The sequence below is a fragment of the Chrysochloris asiatica genome, unplaced genomic scaffold, assembly GCF_000296735.1.
Source record: "Chrysochloris asiatica unplaced genomic scaffold, ChrAsi1.0 scaffold00173, whole genome shotgun sequence".
In the NCBI taxonomy this organism is placed as follows: domain Eukaryota; kingdom Metazoa; phylum Chordata; class Mammalia; order Afrosoricida; family Chrysochloridae; genus Chrysochloris; species Chrysochloris asiatica.
In genome coordinates, this window is record NW_006408691.1 from 5662638 (window position 1) to 5688406 (window position 25769).

General features: G+C 44.1%; 1 protein-coding gene across 1 annotated transcript in view; it reads left to right on the forward strand.

Annotated features, from left to right (window-relative positions):
* The window catches only part of AJAP1 (adherens junctions associated protein 1), a 91163-nt gene extending 70034 nt beyond the window's left edge, over nucleotides 1-21129 (forward strand). The window contains exons 2-4 of the mRNA XM_006871746.1: nucleotides 16436-16523; nucleotides 18925-19167; nucleotides 20998-21129. Coding sequence (XP_006871808.1) covers nucleotides 16436-16523; nucleotides 18925-19167; nucleotides 20998-21070 — 404 coding nt within the window. The 3' untranslated portion in view covers nucleotides 21071-21129. The remainder of the gene's footprint in view (nucleotides 1-16435; nucleotides 16524-18924; nucleotides 19168-20997) is intronic.
* Nucleotides 21130-25769: the final 4640 nt, after the last annotated feature.

The following is a 25769-nucleotide window of genomic DNA, read 5'->3' on the forward strand; positions in this document are numbered from 1 at the left end:
TTCTCCCACGGAGCGGCTGGTAGTTTCGAACCTAGTGAGTTTCAATGGCCGACCTTGCGATTCAAACCAAACTTGTGGTCAAGTGCTTATCTTACAATGGCACAGATGGAAACAGTGCCTTCAGCAGTGTGTAGACCTAGATGGAGGATATGTCAAGAAACAAGAGCTTCACATTTTGATATTTTTATTTCATAACAGTTTCTATAATTTTGTAGCAATACTTTTTGACTTATCTTAGTATATCTCAAAAGAGATGGACAAAATACAGCCGACTTCTGTAGACTGAATCCTGCCTCATTAACATCATCATTGTTTTTGTTCGACATCCAGTCCATTCAGACTCATAGCAAAGCTGTATGCAGCAGGATGAAATACTGCCCAGTCGTGTGCCATCATCATAATCGTTCCTTGTTTGAGTCCATTGTTGCAGCCACTATGGTAATCCATTTCATTGAGGATCTTCCTCTTTTTCACTGACCCTGTACTGTACCAAGCATGATGCTCTTCTCTGAGGAGCATTGTGGCTGTATCTCTTTCAAGACAGATTGGTTGGTTCTTCTGGGAATCCATGGTATATTCAATATTCTTCACAACACTATACTTCAAAGGTCTTCATTCTTTTACCTTCCTTTTTCATTGTCTAGCTTTCGCATACATATGAGGTGATTGAAAATATCATGGCTTGGGTCAGGTACACCTTATTCTTCAAAGTGACATCTGTGCTCTTTAATACTATAAAGTGATCTTTTGTAGCAGATTTGTTCAATGTAATAAGCCATTTGATTTCTTGACTGCTACTTCCATGGACATTAATTGTGGATCCAAGTAAAAATGAAATCTTTGACAACCTCAATCTTTTATCCATTCATGCTGATGTTGATTTTTGGTCCAGAACTGTTGTTTTCTTTTTTCTGAAGTGTAATGCATACACTGAAGGCTGTAGTCTTTGATCTTCATCAGTAAGTGCTTCAAGTCCTCTTCACTTTCAACAATCAATATTGTGTTAGCTGCATATCACAGGCTGTTAATGAGCCTTCCTTTAATCCTGATGTCATGTTCTTCTTCATAGAGTCCTGTTTTCTGGATTATTCGCTCAGTGTATATATTAAATAAGTATGCTGAAAAGTTGCAGCCCAGATACAAACCTGTTCCTGAATGTAATCCACTCAGTATTGTCTTGATCTGTTTGAACTACTGCCTCTTGCCATATGTATAGGTTAATTACATGTCATGGAGTTCCCATTCTTTGCAGTGTTCTCTGCTTTAATATCATAGAGGTGAGGATTTACAACATGTTGGATAGTTACATCGAATCTCGAAATGAAAGAAAATTGCATAATATGCATAACCATGGTATAGCCAAATTGACACATACTGTGTGCCGGGGGAGGACGGTGGGAGGGTGGGGTATAATTCAATCCATAACAGCTGCTAATAGAAAGGTCAGCATTTTGAACCCATCAGCTGCTCCATAAGAGAAAGAAGCAGTCTGCTTCTATAAAGATCACAGCCTTGGAAATCTTACGGGTCAGTTCTGCAGAATCAACTAGATGATATTGGCTTATTTTTTCTTTTTTAAATTATGTGTGCAGTGGTTAAGTACTTGGCTGTTAAATGAAAGGCCAGAAGTTGAATCCCTCCAGAAGTTCTACAGAAGGATGTTCTGGCAATCTGCTGCCATAAAAGATACAGACTAAGAAACCCTACGGAAGAGTTTTATTCTGTAACACATGGGGAATTAGCCTTGCTCAGTGAAAGGTTTGACACGTGTTTCCTGGCTCCTGCATGTAACGTGTAAGCCCTTGGAATATTCTACTTGATAAAGAACATCTTTGTTGTAAGCCCTTGGGATATTGTGCCTGACAAAATCTGTCTTTGTTTATCAAGGGACGTTAAGCCATGGCAGAGAGTCTGTGCTAACAGTGTGATTGATGGTGAAGCCCTTGGGTCACACAATATCAGCTTGACTTCCAAAAGGGCTGAGAAAGTCAGCCATGTGAGTGGGCAGCCATGTCCATGAGACCTGGAATGCTAAGGCTCAGGGGAGCTTCTCTGGTTGGCAATACACATTGTTGTTGGGATTGGTAAGCTCTATTCTCATGCCCTTACTGGGAGAGTACCACTGGAAACTGTGATTGGTATCTCTTGAACTCCTCCCCATGGACACTTTCCATTGTTGGCTGATTTAACCTGTTTTCTTATGCTGTGAGTATAACAGTCTTGCTGATTTCTGTCAATCTTTCTGGGGAATTCTTGAACCTAAGGGTGGTCTTGAGGACTTCCTGAATTGCACTGGGTGACATTGAACAAATCTCTTACCCTCCCTGTGGAAATGAGGACAATCTTTTCACCCAACTCACAGTGTCATTGTGAGCTCTACATGAGCTAATAAAGGTAATGCACTTCCAACAATGCTTGGCACACACAGCCTATAATAAAGCTAGGCTTATTCATTAAGTGGATTGATGCTGCAGAAGTGTGGAAGTCAGTTCTGCATCCTTCCCCAGCACTTCTTTTATTATTAATAAGGCAGGGGCTGGAAGGAGAAGAAGGGACATGAAGGTGGAAAAAAACAGAGCATGGCTCACATTCCAACCTTTAAAGAGACTGTGGGATAATTCTGATTCTCTACCCTAGGGCTGTTCAGCCTCTCCACCGTGGGCATTTGAGGCCAGAGCATTTTGTTATAGATTGTCTTGAGTGTTATAGGATATTAAACAGTATCTCTGACCTTTACCTACTAGATACCAGTAGCCATGCTCATCCCAGGAGCCAGGACTCTCTCCAGACATTGCCCATATCCCTGATGGAGAACCACTACTCCAGCCTGCATAAGGGTCCTGTTGGGAATAATGCCTTGAGAACTCACTCCCAATGTGTAGTTGTGACAAAGTGGGTCCTGTGAGATATCACCGGCAACTGCTTCCTTCGTTCTTTAGTCCATGCTCCTGCCCTAAGCTGGAGAGATGCCCACTTTCCCTTCTGATGAGAAGGGACTTTATGCTGACTTAGGGGAGGATTGAGGAGGGGGCCAATGTGGAGCTTCCATGTCCCCAGAAAGATGTGCTACCCTCCAACATGCATTGGTGTCTTCATTCACCCAGGAACCCCATGAAGCGTCTGTGTCCAGAACCTTTATTGCAGTCTTATTATGCAATCCCCCTTTCCCTAAAGTTGTCTAATATCTTGAGGTGGGTCTTTCTGATATGGTCAGCTGTCACCTTAGCCACTTCATTAGCATAACCTGTTAGATGTGGAAACACGTCCCTTAACTTGCCCCTTGGAAGGATCTGCTGGGTCACTCAGAAAACAGCGTATGCCTTTTGGCACCTGCCACAAAGTTAATGGTCTTGTTTTTCTGTGCTGACTTTAGAAGTTGCATTTTTCTGCCACTAGCTTATTTCCAGGATGAACTCTAGACCTTAAGGTCCCACCACTCAAGAAGTCAGGCTGCTCTTGGTGTACTGTCTGCTTCCCATGAATGTTGTCTAGGTAGCACCATAAGATCATCATTGCATTGCTAACCACAAGGTCAGCAGTTCAAACCCACCAACCATTCTAATAGTGAAAGATAAGGCTGTCCACTCCCACAAAGAGTTACGGTCTTAGAAAGCCTATACAGGGTCATTATAAGTCGGAATCAACTTGATGGCAGTGGGTGTTTTGTTTGGGTTTGTTTGTTAGTTTTTGGTTTATCCTGCTTAGGCCTTTATGTTCCCAAACACAGTTTTTTCAAGAACCGACTATGGACTCGAGATTTTGCAGGAATAGCTTGTTTGTAAAGAAATTGGCACTTTGGGTACCCACTGTCACTTCTAACTTACCAACTCACTCTTACAAGGCTCCTGTGATAAATGGATCTTTAGCCATGTAATGTAGGTATTTATAATGCATTATACAATGAATGGCTGTAAACACAGAAATGTCACCCATTTGTCTCAGCAATCCCAGGGCCATTGCTCCTGCCTTCATCCAGATGTGCCAGCCAAAGGTACCAGTACCCCCTCCCATTCTTGAAAAGAAGTTCCTATGTGTTTGCTTTCACAGTGGACAATGCTCCTTGTTTGATCTGGCTTCATTTAATGAGGCTCTGTCCAGACACAGAGATGGATTACCAACTTCCACATCCATCTTCAGGGCCTGATCTTATTACAAACCACCACAAATATAACCATAAAAGCCCTATTGATTGATGCAGAGCTCGGTAATCCATCTGTCCCCATCTATTATTCTGGGTGTAATTTTTCATTATCTGGGTGGCAGCTGATTCCTAGCACATTAGTATACAGTGGCAATTACCAAGAGCAGAAAGAACCCCTAAATTAGCAGGAACAATAACACCTGTCAGGAAAAAGAAGCAAAAATTCCCCACATAGCATGCGTTCCAGCTTGGGAACCATGCATCAATTGCAAAGAGTTTTAAGAAAGAATTCAATATTGACCTTGGAAGTAAAGAGAAGAAAGTTGGTTTGTCTTTAGCCTTCTTTGGAGCATAGAGTGTATATTCCCTTATGATGACATCATCACCAACCCAGTCACAGCCCACACAACAAGTAGCATAGAGACTGCTCCAGAGATGGCCTTGACCAAGGTCAGGAGGGTTTATGAGGCAGATGTTCCTGCGTGTGTTATTTAGTGGCCATGAGAGATTTGCCTGGGGAACATTATTTAAGGTGTGAGTTCTGTGAGATACTAGTCAGGAAGGAGAGAGGATGGAAGGATGGCCTCTTAAAGCTGATGCCATGTGGGTGAAGTCAGTAAAAGTCCAGTCCTCTAAGAGAAGCAAAACCAGTGAAATTTATATATGTATGTATAATATAAAGGGACGTTTATATCAAGGAAATGATTGACAATTGTAGAGGTGGGAGAGCCCCAAGTCTGGGTCAGATAAACCAAGATCGGCAGGCAGGCAGGTAGTTAGAAAGTTAGGCAATAGAGCAGGCCACTGTCTCAAGTCCCAAGAACCAGAAGTTGGAGGATGAGCCAGATGCAAGTTCCATACTCATCAGAGAGCAAGCAGGCTTTGCCTGTTGTTGTTAAGTGCTGTTGAGTCAGTTCCAACCCATAGCGACCCTGTAGAGGGTTTCCGAGGAGCAGCTGGTGAGCTTGAACTGCCAACCTTGCAGTTCAAATGGCTTTGCAGTCTTGCGCATTAACCTGCAGTGCCTAGGTGGCCATTATATTGGAAGCAGGCCATACGCACAAGGAAACATCATTTCATTTTATTGGCTGCTCAAAGCCAATCATCATAGAGTTCACTACACTATTCATAGCCGGCCATTATAGAGTGAATAACACTGTGTTATATCTCTCCGTGGGGATAACCACATCTCAACTGCCAAACCACAGGGACTCCTGGTCCAGTCAAATTGTCACAGAACCTTAACTATCACAGGCATCTCATGAACTTTCCATCTTCTAACCTGCTTCTAATAAGTATCATTATGACAAAATATCAAAAGACCTGGTTCTTGGTTAACCATCATGGTCTTGTTGTCTGTGGGCTCCTCTTTTAACCTGGGTGGTGCAAATAGTAAACATGTTCAGCTGCTAACCAAAATATTAGAAGTTCAAGTTTCCCAGAATGCCTGAAAACAAAGAACTTGTTATCTACTTTTGGAAAATAAGCCATTGAAGACTTCTTGGAGCACTGTTCTACTCTGATACACATTGGGTCACCATGAGTTGAAGTTGATTGAATACAACTGATTCTTCCTTATGCCTGGGTCCAAAGACCCATCCAGAATTCCTGTTCCAGTTGTTAGCACATAGGGTCTCTGCTTTGCAGTCAAAAATATTAGTAGGGTATTGGCCTCTAAATAAGTTTATTACTAGACTGTAGCTATATTTTGAAATTAACATGTTTAATGTTCTCTGGGACTCCCAAGCAGAGAATTGGCTTCCCATCCTGGCTCTGCCAAGAGTTCAAGGGAAAAATCGTTTCACTTTTTTGAGTATTAGGCTTCTGAATGGACTCAAAGGTGCAACAAAATGCCTCCTCCCAGGACCATTGATGCATTAAATTATATCATGTGTATGAAGACGACTTAGCAGGATGCTTGGCATAGAGAAATCTCTTGAGAAAGAGTAGCCAGTATATTACCATAGTATTTCTCTCCACATGACCTTAGCTGGTAATTAATCAGATAATATTTTCTCCAGATTTTACTTTGGGAAGTCATACAGAGACAGTTCATGCAGAAGATAGGAGAAGCAGCTGCAGAATAACACAAATACTGGAAATTGTGCCTTTCTTCCTTTTGACTGGTTTCTTATTACCTACATCTTGGTTCTGAGCTGCATACTTTCTCAGACAACGATTACAAGATGCTGTGTGTGTATGTTGGGCAAGAGGTATACAGATAATGAAGATTGGGTCTCCTTCTTAAGGGGTTCCAGGTCTTATGAAGATCTCATGTTAAAGCCTCGGCTTCTGTTCTTTGTGTTATCAGTGAGGTGGGTCCCCTAATCCAATTGTTTCCCCTCTAGATCTTAGTTGTATCCATCTGTTGGAGGAGGAGAATCAACCTTTTCCTTACTTGTAGGGGAAATAGGAGAAAATTCACATGTAAGAGACAGTTGGTAGAGGGCTTTTCCCTCTCAAGGACTTTGGTCATTGCAAGTATCCAGTCTAACAGACGAGCTCCCTGGTTTTATTGTCGGTTGTCATCAAGTTGATTCTGGCTCACCATAACTCCATAGAACTGTTCTGTAGAGTTTACAAAAAGACCTTCAGAAACAGAGCAAGAGGTCAAGACTGCAGTTTCCTGGGCCTCCCCTGGTCCCACTAATATTTGACAATGAATGGTGAAGTGCTCTTCTTAAATAGGGTGGTTTTCAGAGCCCTCAGTTGGACCTGGCCTCAGGCCTATCCAGTCTCCACCGCTCCCTGCTGTCCTTCTTTGGCTCCATTCACTTTCTTTTGTGACGTCTGTTCCATCTCTAGAGTCCTTAGTTTACCAGCGTTGGCCTAGAACTTGGCAGGCTTAGCCCAAGAAATAAATAGTTGGTTCTTTTAGAAGACCCCATTCATCGATTTATCTTCTACTATTTGTGTATTACTAGTTATGTTTGATAGTCTATTTGTTCCATAAATTAGAACCCCTAAGTCTGTGAAGAAATTAGAACTCTCAGACACTGCAGGTGTGACTGAAATGATACACCCAATATGGAAAATGGAATGGTGCATCTTTAAAACATTTAAAAGACAAACACCATATAATCCAATAATCCCATGACTAGGTATATGTCTTACATATATAAGAGCCTTGATATAGGAGCAGATATATGCACACCCATTCTCATCACATCACTATTCATAGTAACAAACAGATGGACATACCTTAAGTGCCTCATCTGATGAATGGATAAACAAATAACGGTACATACGCACAATGGAATACTACACCTCATTAAAGAATAATGAAGAAGTTACAAGACACCTCATAACATGGATGAACCTGAAGGACTTTTTGTTGAGTGAAAGAAGTCAACCACTAAAGGACAAATATTTTATGGGCCCAATAATATAAAAAGTTGAGCAAAAGCTTCTACATTTAAATTTGTTTGTTTGTTTGTTTAATGGTTACCAGGAGTGGGAATACAAACTGAAATGTTTCAACAAACCAGTGTTAGCACTACAGACACTCACTCAACTATTGGCCAACCAATTAGAAGAGATCCATATGTGTACTCCTTCCGAAGAGGTGATCCGTGTGATGTGGAAATCATCAAACAATATCATTTATATCACAGGCAAGTCAAACCTTGCTGATAGTCATTTTTAAATGGCTTCATTTTGACAGGGAGCTGCCCAATTCAGAAGAGGTCCTGGAACTAGAGATACCATTACTGACGTCAGCTTTATTGACTTGTGCGTCATTAACTATGCAAAGGCATTCAACTGTGTGGATCATAACAAACTATGGGTAACATTGTGGAGAATGGGAATTCAGAACACTTAATCGTCCTCATGAGGAACCTGTAAATATACCAAGAGACAGTTGTTGAATTACAACAAGAGGACACTGAATGGTTTAAAATCAGGAAAGTAGTATGCCAGGGTTGTATCCTTTCACCATATTTATTCCATCTCTATACTGAGCAAATAATCTGAGAAACTGGATTATATGAAGAAGAATGTGGCACCAGGATTAGAGAAAGTCTCATTAACAGTTTGTGATATGCAGATGACATAATCTTATATTTTGGAAGTGAAAAACACTTGAAATACAGTCTTCAGTGTGGATTACACCTCAATACAAAGAAAACACATATCTTCATACCTGGACCAATAAATAACATGATAAATGGAAAAAGATGGAAGTTGTAAAATACTTTATTTTTCTTGGATCCACTATCAACACTCATGGAAGCAGCAATCAAGAAACCAAACAACATAATGCATTAGGCAAATCTGCTACACAAAGAACTCTTTAAAGTTCTCAAGAGTAAAAATGTTAGATTTAGGATTGAGATGCATCTGACCCAAGCCATTCAGTTTACAGTTGACCCATGTGCATGTGAAAGGTGGACAATGAATAAAGAAGACCATAGAAGAATCATTGCAGTTGAATTAATGTGTTTGAGAAAAATACTGAAAGTACCATGGACTGTCAGATAAACAAATCTGTGTTAGAAGAACAGCCAGAATGTTCCTCAGAAACTAAGATGATTTTGTTTTGCATACTTCAGACATGTTGTCAGGAAGGACACTGGGAAAGGATATTGTGTTTGGTAAAATGGAGGGTTAGTGAAAAAGAGGAAGAGCCCTAATGAGATGGATTGACATAGTGGCAGCAACGGTAGGTTCAAACATAAGACCCATTGTGAAGATGGCTCAGGACCTGGCGGTGTTTTGTTCTGTTGTGCACAGGGTCGATATGATTCTGAACTGATTTGATGGCACGTGCTGCGGGCTACTGCGCTGGACTGCACAGTCAGTGTGAACCACAGAGTTGGTGGTTCAAGCTCACCAGCCACTGCTAGGAAACACTATACAGGGTCATTATGGGTTAGAATCGACTCGATGGCACTTAACAATAAAACAACAGGGTGGGAGGGAAAGGAAGAATAAATAACTAATTAGAGGCTCATCGTTGTTGTTTTGTGCTATTGAGTAATTTCTAAGTCATAGCAACCTTACATAGGGTTTCCGAGGAGCAGCTGGTAAATTTGAACCACTGACCTTATGGTTAGCAGTCCACACCAGAACTAGAGGGGAGATGTGTATTAAGTTGGGTGAAGTAAAAGACAATATACAATAAGGGGGGATTGCAGTAAACAGGGCCAATAGCAAAGAAATTACCGCACAAGCATAAAAGAGAAAAATAGTAAATACTGCTATATACACAATCCTGTAAGGAGCGTAATGGTTACAAGTTGGGCTGCTAACCTCAAGGTCAGCTAGTTCGAAAATACCAGCGATTCTGTGGGAGAAAGATGAGGCTTTCTGTTCCTGTAAAGATTTTGTTGTTGTTGTTAAGTGCCGTGGAGTCAGTTCCGACTCATAGTGACCCTGCACAGGGTTTCCGAGGCTGTAAATCTTTATGGGAGCAGAACGCCTCATCTTTCTCTGGTGGAACTGCTGGTAGTTTCGAACTGCTGACCTTGCGGTTCACAGCCCAATTTGTAACCACTACACTACCAGAGATTTACAGCCTCAGAAACCCTATACGGGGTCACTGTGAGTCAAAACTGACTCTACGGCATACCACCACCACGCAATCCTACAGTAACAGTAGTAACAAGCAACCCCTGTGATAGATACATAGGCAGGCATGCGAGATGAACAATTGTGAGAAGGCAAATGGGAGTACAACGTGAGCATATATAGGTCTTGTTGTTGTTAAGTGTCGTCTAGTCAGTTCTGACTCATAACAACCTTGTATAGGGTTTCTAAAGAGTGGATGGTGATTTTGAACCACTGACCTTGAAATTCAAACTGATCTTGTGATCCACAGTCTAGGACTCCATATATAGGTTTAGCCAAGGAATCCTGCCTGGTATGGCACTGTGTGGGTTAATGCACTGGACAGCAAAGTTGTTTTGAACTGTGAGGTTGGTAGTCAAGTCAAGCTCACTCCTTTCAGACACCAAACTCACAGTTAGGGGGTTTATTAAGGAAATTAACATGTTATAATATAGACTCCAAAAATGCTCAGGGCACAGTTGTTACTGTCAGCTGCAGATAGATGCACCACCATAAGTCTTGGCCTCAGCAAACCTAGCTCCTCACTAACATGCTTGGAGGCACCCCAATCTACAAGTAAGCTTCCTACCTAAAGTCACTCAGCTGGACTTGCTCTGTGGGCTAGGAAGCCCACTGTTTCACCTCGGGCTCTGGTTCTTGGTTCTGTTGCTGTTCCTCTGCCACTCCTCCGGCGTTGTCACAGCTTTCTGTCCCTGGGTCAAGGAAGTTCAATGAGTAGGAATCTCAGGTTCTACAGGACACACGCTTCTTCTTCAATGGTAGTGAGATTCCTCCCTTCTGCCTCTGAGATGGTTCCTTTTATACCCATTAGATAAACTATATAAACTATACCTAGTTCCAAGTTTTTGCAATTACTATAAACTCTGCTAACTTCCACAGCTGAATCATGTCATCTTAAACATATCTTCTCCCACCTTTCCTTACCCAGACCCATCAGGGCAGAAATGTTGTCTGGTGGTAGTTACAGACTATGGATAGAAGAGGCATTAAGTAATGCTCTACACCACAGTACTCCTCAGTACAATCAACCATATGAGACCCAAAAGCAACATTTGCCTGAATCCAAAGCTCAGGAGGCAGAAAGGAGTAAGAAAAAAAGAGCAAATGGAAATGGGGAATCAGGTAGGAAGTGGGAAGAGTGCAATACACTGAGGAGATTAACCATTTTCAGGAAGCAAAATATGTTTAAATTGTTGAATGGAAAACAAATTTGCTCTCTAAACCTTTACCCAAACTACAGTTTTAAAAAGTCACATCTTGCCATGGAGTTTAGGGTGGTGCTTGGCAGCTAACAGAAAGGTTGGAGGTTCAAATCCTTCAACCACTCCATGGGAGAAAGATGTGACACTATGCTTTATAAAGACTGCTGTTGTTGTTGTTGTTAGGTGCCATCCAGTCGGTTCCAACACATAGTGACCCTGTGTACATCCTCACAGTCATCGTGCTTGAGCCCATCGCTGCTGCCCCTGTGTCATTCCATCTCATTGGGGGTTTACCCAGCACAATGTGGTTCTCCAGGGACTGGTCCCTCTTGATAATATGTCTAAATTATGAGAGACGAAGTCTCAGCATCCTGATTTCTAAGGAGCAGTCTGGCTGTTACTTCTTCCAACACAGATTTGTTTGTTCTTCTGGCAGTCCATAATACATTCAATATTCTTCTTTAGCACCGTAACTAAAATACATCAATTATTCTATGGTCTTCCTTATCATTGTCCACTTTTCACATGCATATAAGGTAATTGAAAATAGCATGGCTTGGGGTCAGGCAAACCTTAGTCCTCAAATTGACATTTTTGCTCTTGAACACTTTCAGGAGGTGCAGCAGATTTGCCTGTTGCAGTATGCCATTTAATGTCTTGACTGCTGATTCCAAGAATGTTGATAGTGGATACAAGCAAAATGAAGTCTTTGACAACTTCGATCTTTTCTCCATTTATATGGATGTTGTTTTTTGATCCAGTGGTGAGGATTTTTATTTTCTTTACATTGAGGTGCAGCCCATACCGAAGGCTGTCATCTTTGATCTTCATCAGTAGATATTTTAAGTCCTCTTCACTTTCAGGAAGAAAGGTTATGTCATATGAATATCACTGGTTGATAATGGTTGTTGTTGGTGGTGGTAAGAGCTGTCAACTGAGGAATCAGTTCCAACTCACAGTGATCCTTGTATAAGGTTTCCAAGAAGCGGCTGGTGAATTTGAACTGCTGACTTTGCAGAGCAAACGGATCCTGCAATCTAGTGCTTTATCCTACAGTACTACACCAGGACTCCTGTTTATGATTACAACCTTAGAATCTGTAGAGAGCAGCTCTGCTCTATCCTACAGAGCTGCTATGAGTTAGAACAAACTCAATGGTAATGGGTTTTGTGTTGGCTGCTTTCTTATCTAGTAATGCAGAGTAGGAAGTGGTCAACTCAATGCCAACAGATGAACCAGGTCTGAGGTTAAGAGGAGACTCCTAAGATACAAATGCTCTTGGTGTGGACCTAGGAGCCAGCAGACCTTAGGTGGCCCCTGAATGTACACAAACTGCCCAGATACAGTTTCACTTCCATAATTGGCAGCAACTAACAACCACGATGTTTATGCTTTCCATTTCATTTTTGACAATTTCCAATTTTCCTAGATTCATACTTTGTACACTCCATGTTCCAGTTACTAATGGATATTTACAGCTATTTCTCTTCATGTTGAGTTGTGCCCCATCAGCAAATCGTTAAGGTCCTGAGGACTTTACTACTCGGGGATTTCCTCGATTCGAATCATCACGGTCAGCTCTACTTTGAGGAGGCAGCTCTTTCCCAGTCACATTTTGAGTGCCTTCCAACCTGAGGGGCTCATTTTCTGGCATTATATCTGATTCTAGGAAAATTGGAAATTGTTAAATGAAATGGAACACATAAACATCAATATCTTAGGCATTAGTGAGCTGAAATGGACTGGTATTGGCCATTTTTAAGTCTTACAACCTCATGGTTAAATATGCTGGGAATGACAAATTGAAGAGGAATGGTGTTGCATTCATCGTCAAAAAGAACAAATCAATATCTGTCATGGGGTACAACGCTGTCTGTGATAGGATAATATCCATGTACCTACAGGGAAGACCAGTTAATACCACTATTATTCAAACTTATGCACCAACCGCTAAAGTCAGTGAGGATGAAAAGAAGAATTCTATGAACTTCTTCAATCTGAAATTGATCAAACATGTAATCAAGATATATCACTGGCGATTGGAATGGAAGGTTGAAAACAAAGAGAAAGGAAAATATGGTCTTGGTGATAGCTGGAGATCTCATGATAGAATTCTGCAAAACCAATTTTGTTCATATCAATACCTTTTGGAAACAGCATAAGAGATGACTATAGACATGGACCTCACCAAATGGGATACACAGAAATCAAATTGACTACATCTGTGGGAAGAGATGATGGAAAAGCTCCATATCGTCTGCCAAAACAAGGCCAGGGACAGATTGTGGAACAAATCATCAATTGCTCATATGCAAATTCAGACTGAAGAAGATAGAAAGAATACCCAGAGTCACTGTACCAAATGGAAATGGCCAATGTTCAACCATTTCCAGAGGTAGCATATGATCAAGAGCCAATTATACTAAAGGAGGAAGTCCAAGGTGCATTGAAGGAATTGGCAAAGAACAAGGCACCGGGAATTGATGGAATAAAAATTGAAATCTTTCAACAAAGTGAGGTCACACTGGAGGCACTAACTCTTTTCTGCCAAGAAATTTGGAAGACAGCTATCTGGCCGATTAATTGGAAGAGATCTGTATTTGTGCCCATTCCAAATAGTGGTGACCCAGTGGAATGCAGAAATCACTGGACAATCTCTTGGATATTCCAGGTGAGTAAAGTTTTACTAAAAGTAATACAGAAACAGCTGCAAGCATACTTTGACATAGAACTTTCAGAGGTTCAAGCTGGATTCAGAAGAACACATGGAACGAGGGATGTCATTGCTCACATTAGATGGATGTTGGCTGGAAGCAGAGAATACCAGAAAGTTGTTTACCACTGCTTTATTGACTCTGTAAATGCCTTCAATTGTGTGGATCATGACAAACTATGGACAACATTGTGAAGTATGAGTATTCCGGGACATTTAATTGTGCTCATGAGGAATCTGTACCTGGACCAAGAAGCAGTTGTTCAAACAGAGCATGGGAGCACTGACTCATTTAAAATTAGGAAAAGTGTGTGGCAGGGTTGTATTCTTTCACCATACTTATCCCTGTATGCTGAACAAATAATCCGAGAAGCTAGGTTATATGCAGAAAAATGTGGCATCAGGATTGGAGGAAGACTCATTAACAACCTGCAATATGCAGATGATACAACTTTGCTTGCTGAAAGTGAAGGGGACGTAAAATAGTTACTGAATTAAGATCAAAGATCATAGCCTTTGGTATGGATTGCATCTCAATGTAAAGAAAACAAAAATCCTCCGCACTGCATCAATAAACAACATCCTTATCAATGGAGAAAAGATTGAAGTTGTCAAAGAGTTCATTTTTCTTGGATCAACTATCAACACTCAGGAAGCAGCAGCCAAGAAATCAAACAACGTATTGCATTAGGCAAATCTGCTGCACAAAACCTTTTTAAAGTGTTGAAGAGCAACAATGTCAGCTTGAGGACTAAGGTGCACCTGAGTCAAGTCATGGTATTTTCAATAACCTCATATGCATGTGAAAGCTGGATGGTGAATAAGGAAGACCATAGAAGAATTGATGCTTTTGAGTTATGGTGTTGGAGGAGAATACTGAAAGTGCCATGGGCTGCCAAGAGAACCAATAGATCCATTTTGGAAGAAGTGCAGCCAGAGTGCTCCTTGGAGGCCAGGATGGACAGACTTCATCTCTCATACTTCAGACATATTTTCAGGATGGAGCAGTCACTGGAGAAGGATATCATGTTTGGTAGGATCAGAGAAAAAGAGGAAGACCCCCTATGAGATGGATTGGCAAAGTGGCAGCATCAATGGGCTCAAGTGTGGTAACAATTGTGAGGTTAGCCCAGGTCCCGGGCAGTGGTTCATTTTGTTGTGCCTAGGAGTCCTGGTGTAGCGCTGTGGGTTCATGCACCAGACTGCAAAGCCATTTGAACTGCAAGGTTGGCAGTTCAAGCTCACCAGCTGCTCCTCAGAAACACTGTATAGGGTCGCTATGGGTCGGAATTGACTCGACAGCACTTAACAACAACAACAAGGGTCGCTATGAGTCAGTACCAACTCACTGGCACCTAACAACAACAACAATGAAAACTTGGGATGTCTGTGACCTGGAGCCCACAGTCAATGCTGCAACTTTAAAAACTGGAAGGATGCTCACCACCATTGAGTTATTCCCCACTGGCACTGCCAGCACACAGTTGGTATTCAAAGGAGCTTCTGTAATCCATGGATGAAAGAATGCATGAAGGGAAGCCAATGCCATTCATGTACTTGCTCTGCCATTTTCCTTGTGGGGCTTATCCTGTAGGCTCAGGATGGAATCTTTCCTGACAGACAGCAGAGGCCTTGTAAGAGTAGGAAATGGGGGAAAAGCCTGTTTTTTGGCCTACTGTTAATCATTCGTTTCCAATGTCCCCCATGAAGATAATACTCAGTGGAGAGGTAACATATGTTTGCAAGACTGGCCTTGGGAGATGGCCAGAAGACTCTATACTAGAGAACCTGCCACATTGGCCACCAGACCTGTGTGGCAGGTCCCTAGAGGTGGTATAAAGATAGGTGTTCCAGTATCTTGCGTGAAAGAATGAGGAGACCCATCTCTTCTATGCGCTGCTATTGCAAGGCTCCTCGAGCTGTTACCATGCCTTTGTCTCATGGGGATGGTTCTCGCTGGAGCAGGATATTTTGTGGTAGTCAGTAGGGAATATTCCCAGTATCCATGTCCCAAGAAGGGAATGTACCCTGGGTGCAGGTTCCAGAGGTGGGAGCTGTTGCCACATCTGCCTCCTGCCCTTCTCTGTGTGAAGTTTACAGCCCAGTTGCAGGAGGGCTGGGGGCAGAGGTGGGTGGGGAGAGCATCTCATTGATCCACATCTGCAGTGGGCAGTTCTGCTGTTGCCATTGGGCCGATTTCATTGGATCTTTGTCGGGGAATGACTGAACTATTAGGCCAGACCTCAGATCTAATTCTGGGACTTTGTGAACCATCAGCTGCTGGACGGGGACTGTTTTTCCTGGATGTTCATCAGACTTTCTGGGAGGGGACTCAGTGGAGAGAGACTCCCCTTGGGGCACAACCTACTGTCTCCAAAGGTGTGGGCCAGTATGTCCCTTCCTCAAACCTCTCTGGTGAGTTCTGGGCTGGGCCGTCCTGGTCAGTTCACGCTCTACTGCCACTTAAGGGCCAACACCTTGGTGTTCTTGGTTCTGGAATCAAGGAGCAGAATTGCCCAGAGCACCAGGAGAAGAAGGCTGGGATGGAACCAGAGCCCACAGCAGCTGGACAGGGGAAGGAAGAACACAGTGCAGTGGGTGGGTTGTAGCTCTGGGCCTATCGGGACAGTCGGATGGAGAAAAGGCCTCTGGAAGGGGCTTTTCTTCTGGCCTTTGTGTGGGAAGTATTTTGGACCAGAGCCTACACATAGCAGGAAAGGGAGGATGGGTGCCCGTTACCAGCCCTGCCAGTGGCCATCACTGCCCCTCTGTGTTCCGGCTCACTCTGTGTCCCTTTCTCCCCTACAGGTTTGGCTGTCCATCAGATCATTACCATCACCGTCTCCCTCATCATGGTCATCGCTGCCCTGATTACAACCCTTGTCTTAAAAAATTGGTAAGATCTTTGGCCCCTCTGGTCTGGAAATGGGGAAGGAAAACCTGTAGAGGTCCCAGTGAAGCCTGGTTATGTAATAGTTAAGCACTTGGCTGCCAACCCTTAAGGTCAGCTGTTTGAACCCACCAAGTTCTGCTGATCTGCTCTTGTAAGAATGGCAGATCAGGAGACCCTGTGGGGCAGGCCCACTCTGTCTTATTGGGCCACTGGGAGTTGAAACAATCACAGCGGGACTGTGGAAAGTGGTCACACAGAGGCCCCTGTTTTTCACACTGGGCCCCAAGTCCTAGGGAGAGGGGATCCGTGTCCCTGCTTTGGTCAGAGAATCCAGAGCAGGCCCTAGTACTGCACAGAGCTCTGCTGCCTTCAGCCTCAAGACAGTTTGGCCAGGCCAGTGGGTTGGGGCACTCCCTGATCCCTGCTCCTTAGGATCAGACATTCTCAGAAGAAGGGAATTATTCCAGCCTCCTAGAAATCATTTCTCAGAGAGCAAGGTGTGCTTGCCTCCAAATCCCTTCTCTCCCATCCAAGTCTACCTGTGGCTATAGCCCACACAGCTCTAGCCTTTGTTCTTTTCCCTTTGGCCTTCCCTGGACAGGCAGGGAGGATGCCCTCTCTCCTAGTGCTTGGGCAGCACCTGCCCGCTCATCACTGCCTCTGGGCTTCCTCTTGCTGGCTCTCCTTGATCCAAGCCAGTCTTTCTATGGCAGCTGCTCTGCGTTCATGGAAATAGGTTATGGCTTGCTGCAGGCGACTGCCTTCCCCTACCTCCCCTTAGAAGCTGGCCTACTTTGAGACTGGCCTTGTGGGTGTGCACACCTGCTGCTCCCCTGGGAAAGTCGGGGGATACTTGATAGACCTGCTGTTGACCTGGTGCCCCAGAGGTGCCGGTCTGCACAGTGTGACACCTTCAGTATTAAAACCTGCACTTCTGTGTGGAGTGAGGGCCCAGTCCCTGTGTGGCTCCAGACAGTCATAGAGATTCAGGGAGGGCCAAAGGTGGAGACAGCACCCGAACCTTCAATGGCAGGGGAACACACAAGAAAGACAAGGGGTGGGAGAGGAGCTAGGGGGGTACTGAGGTGGCCATAGTCTGGCACACTGCACCGCAAGGCCTGGAAACCACCTCCTGATGGCTGATAGACTCAGGGGACAGGTGGTAAGGACAGCACAGAAGAAAACAACCATTAAACCCCTCCGTGGTAAGCTGCATGGCAGGAAATCCCAGGGGCAGAACTGCTAGTCATGACGAAGAAAAGCATTATCCTCATGGAGCGATGAGTAGGCAGGTCTTCTTCTAGAGTCTTCAACACACTGGGGTTTGAAGAAAAGCCCAAAAGCTCCACAGGGGAGGGCATGGCACAGGGCCATGGAGGAAGGAGTGTGTTCCATGGACTTGAACTTGAACTCCATCTGTGGAAAGCTTTCCCATTGTGGATGGGGCAGGGCTCCTACTCCTTCCATTGGGAAGATGAAGGCAGGGAATAACCAGGCCCCAAAGGAAATGATTATCATGAACCCGCACCCCACCCTATAGCCCCTCAGTCAAAGTAGACTATGAATACAAAGGAAGAGGGGGACCAGTGCCCCCTGGAAGGACAAGACATCATTGGACCCCCGAGTTGCAGGAACTTACAGGGCATGTCCCTCCAGCCACGCTCCTGCATGTCCTGTTATGGTGTGGTGTGAACATAGGGCTAGGCCCTCATGGTTCTCAGGAGCTTGGTCAGCAGAAGTCAAGTCCAGAAGGTCACTGGTGGCTTGCTTTCCCCCCTTGACTGACATGGGTGGGACTTCTATCCTGACGTAAGTTGCAGCCCCCAAGGTGCAGAGGACTGAGAAATAGACAGGTATCCATGAGGCAAGGAACCCTGGTGGTATGGTGGTCAAGCGCTTGACTACTAACAGAAAGTTGGAGGGTTTGAATTAACCCAAAGATAATTGCAGTCTCAAAAGAGTTAACGGTTCTGCATACACCATCCTTCGCCAGTCTCATGATTCGTGTCAGCTACAGGTCTTCATCCCATCGATGCACCTGTGGGAGAACCAAGTCAGCACTGCCACCAGACTGACTCCTGAAGCAAACAAGGTTCCGCTCCCAACAACATAGTTTAGCCACTATTCCCATCATTCTCCCTATATTAAGGACCCACATTTAAAATTCAAATTTCCTATTAAAAAAAAAAAAAAAAAGAGTTGATTGCTTGATTGTGGTTGATCTTTCCAAAGAGGCTAAGAATTACCAGTTATTATTAAATGATGTGTAATTAATGCTAGAAATGAAGTTTCCACATTTAAGTGTTGAAGTCATGTTTATGGGGTTAGGTAGGTGCCCACTCCTCTTCCACTCCGTACCTTACACCTGACCCCCACGCCCCATGCCAACTCCTCTCTCTTCTAGCTGTGCCCAAAGTGGGAACACGCGTCGAAACAGCCACCAGCGGAAGATTAACCAGCAGGAGGAGAGCTGCCAAAACCTGACAGACTTCACGCCCGCTCGGGTGCCCAGCAACCTGGACATCTTCACAGCCTACAATGAGACCCTACAGTGCTCCCACGAGTGTGTCAGGGCCTCGGTACCTGTCTACACTGATGAGACGCTGCTCCCGGCGGGCGAGTACAAATCCACATTTAACGGAAACAGGTAAGCTTAGCCTTGGGCAACCCTGGAAACTGCAGTGCTCATCACTGGGCCTGGAGCCAGGGTGCAGTGGGGTAGGCACCAGGGATCTGTTGAAACCATCCTTGAACAAGTGGCAACAGCCCATATGGCAAAACCCAGTGGCTGGGTAGATGCAAACAGGTGTTTTGTCCACCAGAGAGAATGCACCAGCTAGAATCCACTTCCAGAATCCTAAAATTAGATAGTGTTATTGTTGTTCAGTGGTGTTTCCGACTTATAGCAACCCTATATAGGGTTTCTGAGGAACAGCTGGTGGGCTTGAACTGCCTACCTTGTGGTTGCCATCCAGTGCGAATCCTATAGAACCACACCAGATAGAAATGCATCTGCCTGCCCTCAGTACAACTCCGTGTCCTCCCCCAGAGTCTAAACACCACCTCTGCAGCTGTTCGAATTCCAAATATCAACAGATGATGGTTGGTTCCTCCCTGACCCAGTATCTATGAACCCCCATCAATAAAATGTCAGCAGCAAATCTAGCAAAAATATCAAATACCAACCCAATTCCTTGACCAGACATGCTTTTATTAAATGTTCCTTTTCATTATTCATGTGTAATCCCTCAAAGTAGACATGCCCCTAGAACCATCCCTTGGAATATGTAAGAAACTCTTGAGTCAGCTTCCCAAGGTTTATCCAGAATTAAATTAAAATATCAATAAGCTCTTTTTTTAAGTGAGGATGTCCTCATGCATCATTTTGAAAATTAAAAAAAAACAATCTCCAACAACTTAAAGATCTTAGGAAGGAATCAGGCGGAAACACCACTGTTAGCAGAAGAATTGGCAACACTGCCCAAGGTTTTCTATAAAAGGGCTTCTGGAACCAAGGGTGGGGAGGATGGGGGTGAGACTTCCAGAAAGGGCTAGCTGCCTGCTTGTTTCTGTTGTGTTGGGTAATTTGTTCAGAGGCAAGGGATGTGCCATTGCCTTGTCAGTTGAACAAATGGATTGTTCTTTAATGCTTTCTTACGTACCTCCTCTTGTACTTCCATGTTGGATTCTAGAATATTCTCGCAGAAGAGGAAGCCTCAGGACTGTTATTCTAAACAACTTTGTTTTCCCACTTGATGTTTGTCACATCCCAGCCTTCCAGAAGGCCGAGTTTGCAAAGAATTGGCAAAAGGATTTTCAAACCATTTCATTGAATGTGTGTATGTTGGTTTGAATATGAATCTTGGCCAACCAGTGCTATGGACTTTGAGGGGAAGGAAGGAGTGGGTCATTCGTTGGTGCCTCTGTTACATTTTGTCCTACTCTATGTCCCTACGTTGTGTGGAGTGCTCTGTGTGTGTTGTGGGTGGACCCAGTGGGAGCTCTTACGCCCAAGAGCAGAAGCATTGGTTGGAAAGGGTTCTTGCTTTTTGTCCTAAGATAATGCTCTCTTAGGTCTCATTAATGTGGGGAAAATGGTGGCTTGGTGTCTACACGGACCAAATGTTGGGGAGCCATTCTGTGAATCCTGCTCTTTCCCTTTCCTTAGTTAAAACGAAAATTTTGGAATTGCACAACTGTGCCGGAAAGCCTACCATATGACCTCCATGCCCAATCTCATGGACACCTAGATCCATCTGGTTCTGGGCACTCAAAGCCTTTGAGAGTCGGAGGGAGGTTGGTAAGTGAAGGGCTCTTTTCCCAGGAAAGGACAGAAGTCCCTTGGGTCCCAGGAGAGCATTACCTTCCTGGGAGCCTTTTGCTCTCAAGGAATCAGTTCCCTGCAGCAGGCCTGACCGGCTTGCTTATTGTGTGTTATGTACCAGCACGTGCAAGCCCATTTTTCTGCTCGCTGCAGACCCTCTTCTTCTGATCGGCATCTTATTCCTGTGGCCTTTGTGTCTGAGAAATGGTTTGAAATCTCCTGCTGACTGGCCGAAGTCTTTTTACCTCCTGGGGGCAGGGCAGAAGCCATGTGTCTGTTTCATGGTACGTACCTCTCTTTGGTCATTGATTTTTTGTTTTTGTTTATTTTTTTCCCTTTTCCTCACTTTCCCCACCCCTGTCTCCACTTTGGGATAATTGGGGGCCCTTTTGGCATCATGGGAGGGGCTCTGTTGGTATTCTCTTTCTGAATGCAAACCAAGGTGCTGGGCTTTGGGTCTTTACATTGTGTTTGTTAAAAGTGCCTCTCCCCCTTCCCAGTTAGGGCGATTACAGATGCTCAGAACCCCAATGTCAGCATTACAGCTGTTCCTGTTAGTGACGTGTCAATCCTCAAGAAAGGCTACCTCAAGCATGGCCTGGATGGCAGGAAAATCACTTCTTAAAACAAGCTGCGATTACAGTTCTCCTTTCCCTCAACAGGAAGAGATTAGGGCAGCCGCTAAGCAGGCACGAAGGACTCCTCCATCACATGGCTTTACATGGGGAGGGCGGGGGCCAAGCAGAATTAAAAGACAATTTTGAAATATAAAAATAAGAGATAAGAAAGAAAATGATAAAGAAAGAAAGTGAAGAGTTGAGACATCTACTAATTTGAAGCCAGGGACCGGTACCCAAACAGGATGAATTTTCCACGCTCTGCTGGATAAGAACATTTGGTTTGCTTTCAATGATATTAACTTTAATGCTAACGTTAAATTGCTTTCTTCTGTGTTGAATCTTCGGAACATTTGGGCTGCTGGCTGGAAAGTGCCTTTTCATAGGTGACTGCGTATTCTATGCACCGTCTGTAGATGCAACCCCCACCCAACCAAGGCTGGATTGATTTTGGTTTTTGGGGTGTTTTTTTGTGTGTGTGTTTTTTTTTTGTTTTGTTTTGTTTTTTTGCTTATTTGTTGTATTTTGAGAGATCTTTTTTTCTTCCCATTTGATACAAGATTTCCCATGGATTCTCATTTTGCTCATCTTGCTCAGAAAGAGAGGTAGTTTTTTTTTTTTTTTCCAAAAAAAAAAATATTCATACCGATCATGGCATCGGATCCCTCCCTACACCCTTCCTTGCGTAAGGAAGCCGATTTCTAGGATGGGATATCAGTACTTGAAAACTTGCTGTTGTTAATTCCCACCACAATGAAACTCTGCTGCCCAGCCCTGCTCCCCCCTTATCATCAGTTGTGTATCAGACTTTGTGATGTGAAGGGTTTTCATTGGCTGCTTTTTAGAAGTCCATCTCCAGGTCAGTCTTCCTAGTCCATCTTAGACTGGAAGCTTCATTGAAACCTGGTGGGTGGAAACTGCCCATGACCAGGAATTGAGGCATGGAAGGCAAGAAGTCTGCCATTGAACTCCTGGTGCCCCTATTTAAAAACTGCATCTTACATGGTATCATCTTCTGATATGGAGAAACAAATAAAGTATGTTCATACCAGAGGAGACAAAGGGCCCAGAGGCAGCAAAGTGTTTCCTTGGATAGCACAGGAGACTCCCCAAGAACCCAGATTCTGACAGTTAACTGGGGCCAAAGCCACCAGCTGCATGAAAATTGGGAGTGACCACTGGTCTCTAATCCCCGTGTTAGCTAATGTTTGCTTTATTCAGCCCTGCTCCCAGTCTCGACTGAAGCCAGTATGACCTGCTGAGCATCATGTTCAGCCAGCAGGCAGATGTAATTAGATAGGATGGAATTGAGGCTTCCAATAAAGGTCCCTTCTGAGTCTGCATGGGCTAGGTAGGTGGGGCTCGGTCTTCCTGAACTGTCACTCCATGGCCCGCATGCCAGATACAACCTATTAGAACCATGTTCTTCGTCAGCCCAAAGGCACCACTCCAGGTTACAGACCTAGCTTGCTTTGGAGCTCCATCCAGTCTTCCTGGGGAGCTTACTCAGGTCTAAGCGGTCACCAGTGTCTCTGTTATGATACAACATTAAATAAATAAATACATAAAGTATACACGGGGCTTCAAAAACTTCCTGGGAAAATTATATTTTCTTCTAATTCCACTTTTCCATGAACCTTCTGAAGTGCCCTTATTCAAGTCACCTGTACACAAAGACTTCCATTCCTTACCTCTAAGAGCCTGCAGCCAAGTATACCTGCTACTACAGGTGGCCTCTTTCAAGGGGGACAGTTCCCAATGAGTACAGGCGTAGGACAAGTTGTGGGTTCGTTTATAGACCACCACAATAAAGTGAATATCCCAATAGTGTGAGTCACGTGGATGTTTTGGTCTCCAGGGCTTACACTCTCCTGTCATCTACAAAAGTTTATAGTGGTGGTTATGTGCTGTGGAGTCGGTTCCAACTCATAGTGACCCTGTACAAGGTTTCTGAAGCTATTAATCTTTACAAGAGCAGAAAGCCTCATCTTTCTCCTGCGAAACAGCTGGAAGTTTCAAACAGCTGACTTTGAGATTAGCAGCCCAATTTGTAACCACTATACTACCAGAGCTCCTTAAAGTGTAGCATTATGAAAAAGTTTGAAATACTATGAGAATGTCTAATATGGAACACAGAGACACAAGGGCAGCGCATGCTGCTGGAAAAAAATGGTGCCAGAAGACTTGCTCGGTTCAGAGTTGCCACAGCCTTCAGTTTGTTAAAAACACACGGTCTGTGAAGTACCTTCAAACAAGGGCCATTCAACAGGGCCTCATTAGAGCACTCTGCATCCCGGAACTCATTCAGTTCTCTCAGCTTTCCCACTTCACAGATAAGAAAGCTGAGCCTCCAGCCAGCTAAATGACTTTTCCTGACCTGTCATCCCTTGGTGAGGTTGGAACACCCCCAGGCAGGCTGGCTCTAGGGCTTCTCTTCTGCCCACAAGTCAGGGACCTCTCCCGGAAGTCCCCTCAAAGTGTCTTAAGATATAGTCTCCTCTACAGTGCCTCAGTTTCTCACTCCATCCCCCAGCTCAGCCCCAGAAATTCCCAAGTAGGAGCAGAGCTAGGTAGAAGATGAGGAAACAACTAGCTTCTCCAGGACATTTGGTCAGAGCTCTGCAGGATGGAGCAGGGCCAGCTCCAGAGTGTCCAAAGGCTGAGTCGGCTTTATGCACTTGCTGCTAACCAAATATTTGGAAGTTCAAGTCCGCCTAAAAGCTCCTTGGAAGAAAGACCAGGTGATCTACTTCCTGGAAAATCAGCTATTAAGAACTCTGTGGAGCACAGTTGTAGTTTGGGACACTCTTTGGGTCATCATGAGTCAGAACTGACTTTGAGGGTAGCTCTTTCTGTGTTTTGTTTGCTTTCTTTAGGGGAAAAAAACAGTGACAACAAAAACCCTTCATTCACCCAGTTCTCCTTCTAGCTACATGGGGTTCTAAGGAACAACCACTCCCCCCTCGCCATTGGCAGTGTTGGTGGGCTCTCCCCTACTGCTCCCTCTGGGTCAGGGTGGGTGATGTGGGGGCTCTCACATGCTCTTCTCAAGGTAACCCACTCTCCCCATGACAACTTCCCCACTCAGCTTGAGGTGCTATTTCAGGACCTGTTTCATCTAGATGAGGGGACTGCTTTGTGTACAAGGAGCTTGACCTCTTCCCGTTGGAGGGAGCTCACACTGCACTCCCACCATCTTCTCGCTCCTCTCTCCCACGGACACAGGACAGGTAGACGATGCAAACGGGCTCATTAGCCCATGATAAATGCTTAAAGATTCCATCTGGTGCATCAAACCATTTATCACTCACTGGGATGAAAGCATTCGGATCCTAAGAATCCCCTGATTCTGACAATTAATGCCTGGTCATGAACTTCGAGTGGAGAATAGCCAGAAAGATCACTCAGATTTACCAGGGTACTTATTGTCCCTTAAATAAATAGCAATTAATACTAAAACATTTAATTAAGGTTTAAGAGCCGGCAAAGATATTTATCTCTTGCATAGCTGTTAATCCTCACTGAATGCATTTTTAATGATGATAAAGCAGTTTGCTATCACATCATTTTGTCTCCTCCATCTAACCTGAACACATATTTGGGGCCCACCATATAACCTGGCCCACCACCCCGCCAGGCCACCTCCAAGGTCATCAGACTGGTTGACCTCACCCAGCTTCCTGAAGTTCAGCCTCAACTATCCAAGCAGATGCTTGCCTCCAGCCCACTCCACTAGGGAACTTGATTGCTCTGGCTGATGACAACATAATTCAGGGTCTGGAAAGAAGGAGACCTCAGACGCCCACCCCACCATTGGCTCTTGGGCAAGATACCTGCCATTTGTTCATAAAGCGGGTACACTTCAGAAAACCTCATTAGTGCCCAGATCTCTCCATTTGCCGAGGTCAATTCATTCTGAAGGGAGCCTGTGAAAGCAATAAAATCTCTGGAATCTGAAACCAGTGAGAAATAAATCATGCATTATTATTATTTTCAAAAACACATTGAAGACATAGCTTAAAAAAAAAATCAACATAGCTGAGCCTTCCTGCTTTGCTCTAAAAAATCCATTAATGAAACATCAAGCTTTTGTCACTCAAAGGAACACTATTTTCAAAGCAACGCCCCAACCTTTTTAGACGCTTCACTCTCCAAGACAGAAAATCACCTTAATAAAACCACTGTGGGAAGCATGAACTTCAGGATTTGGAGAAAAGTTGGGCTCCAGGTAAAGACTCTATGATCTGTGTGTTTTCAGTATTTTACAAAAAAGCAGACACTGATTGTTACACCAGGAAACTCACACCA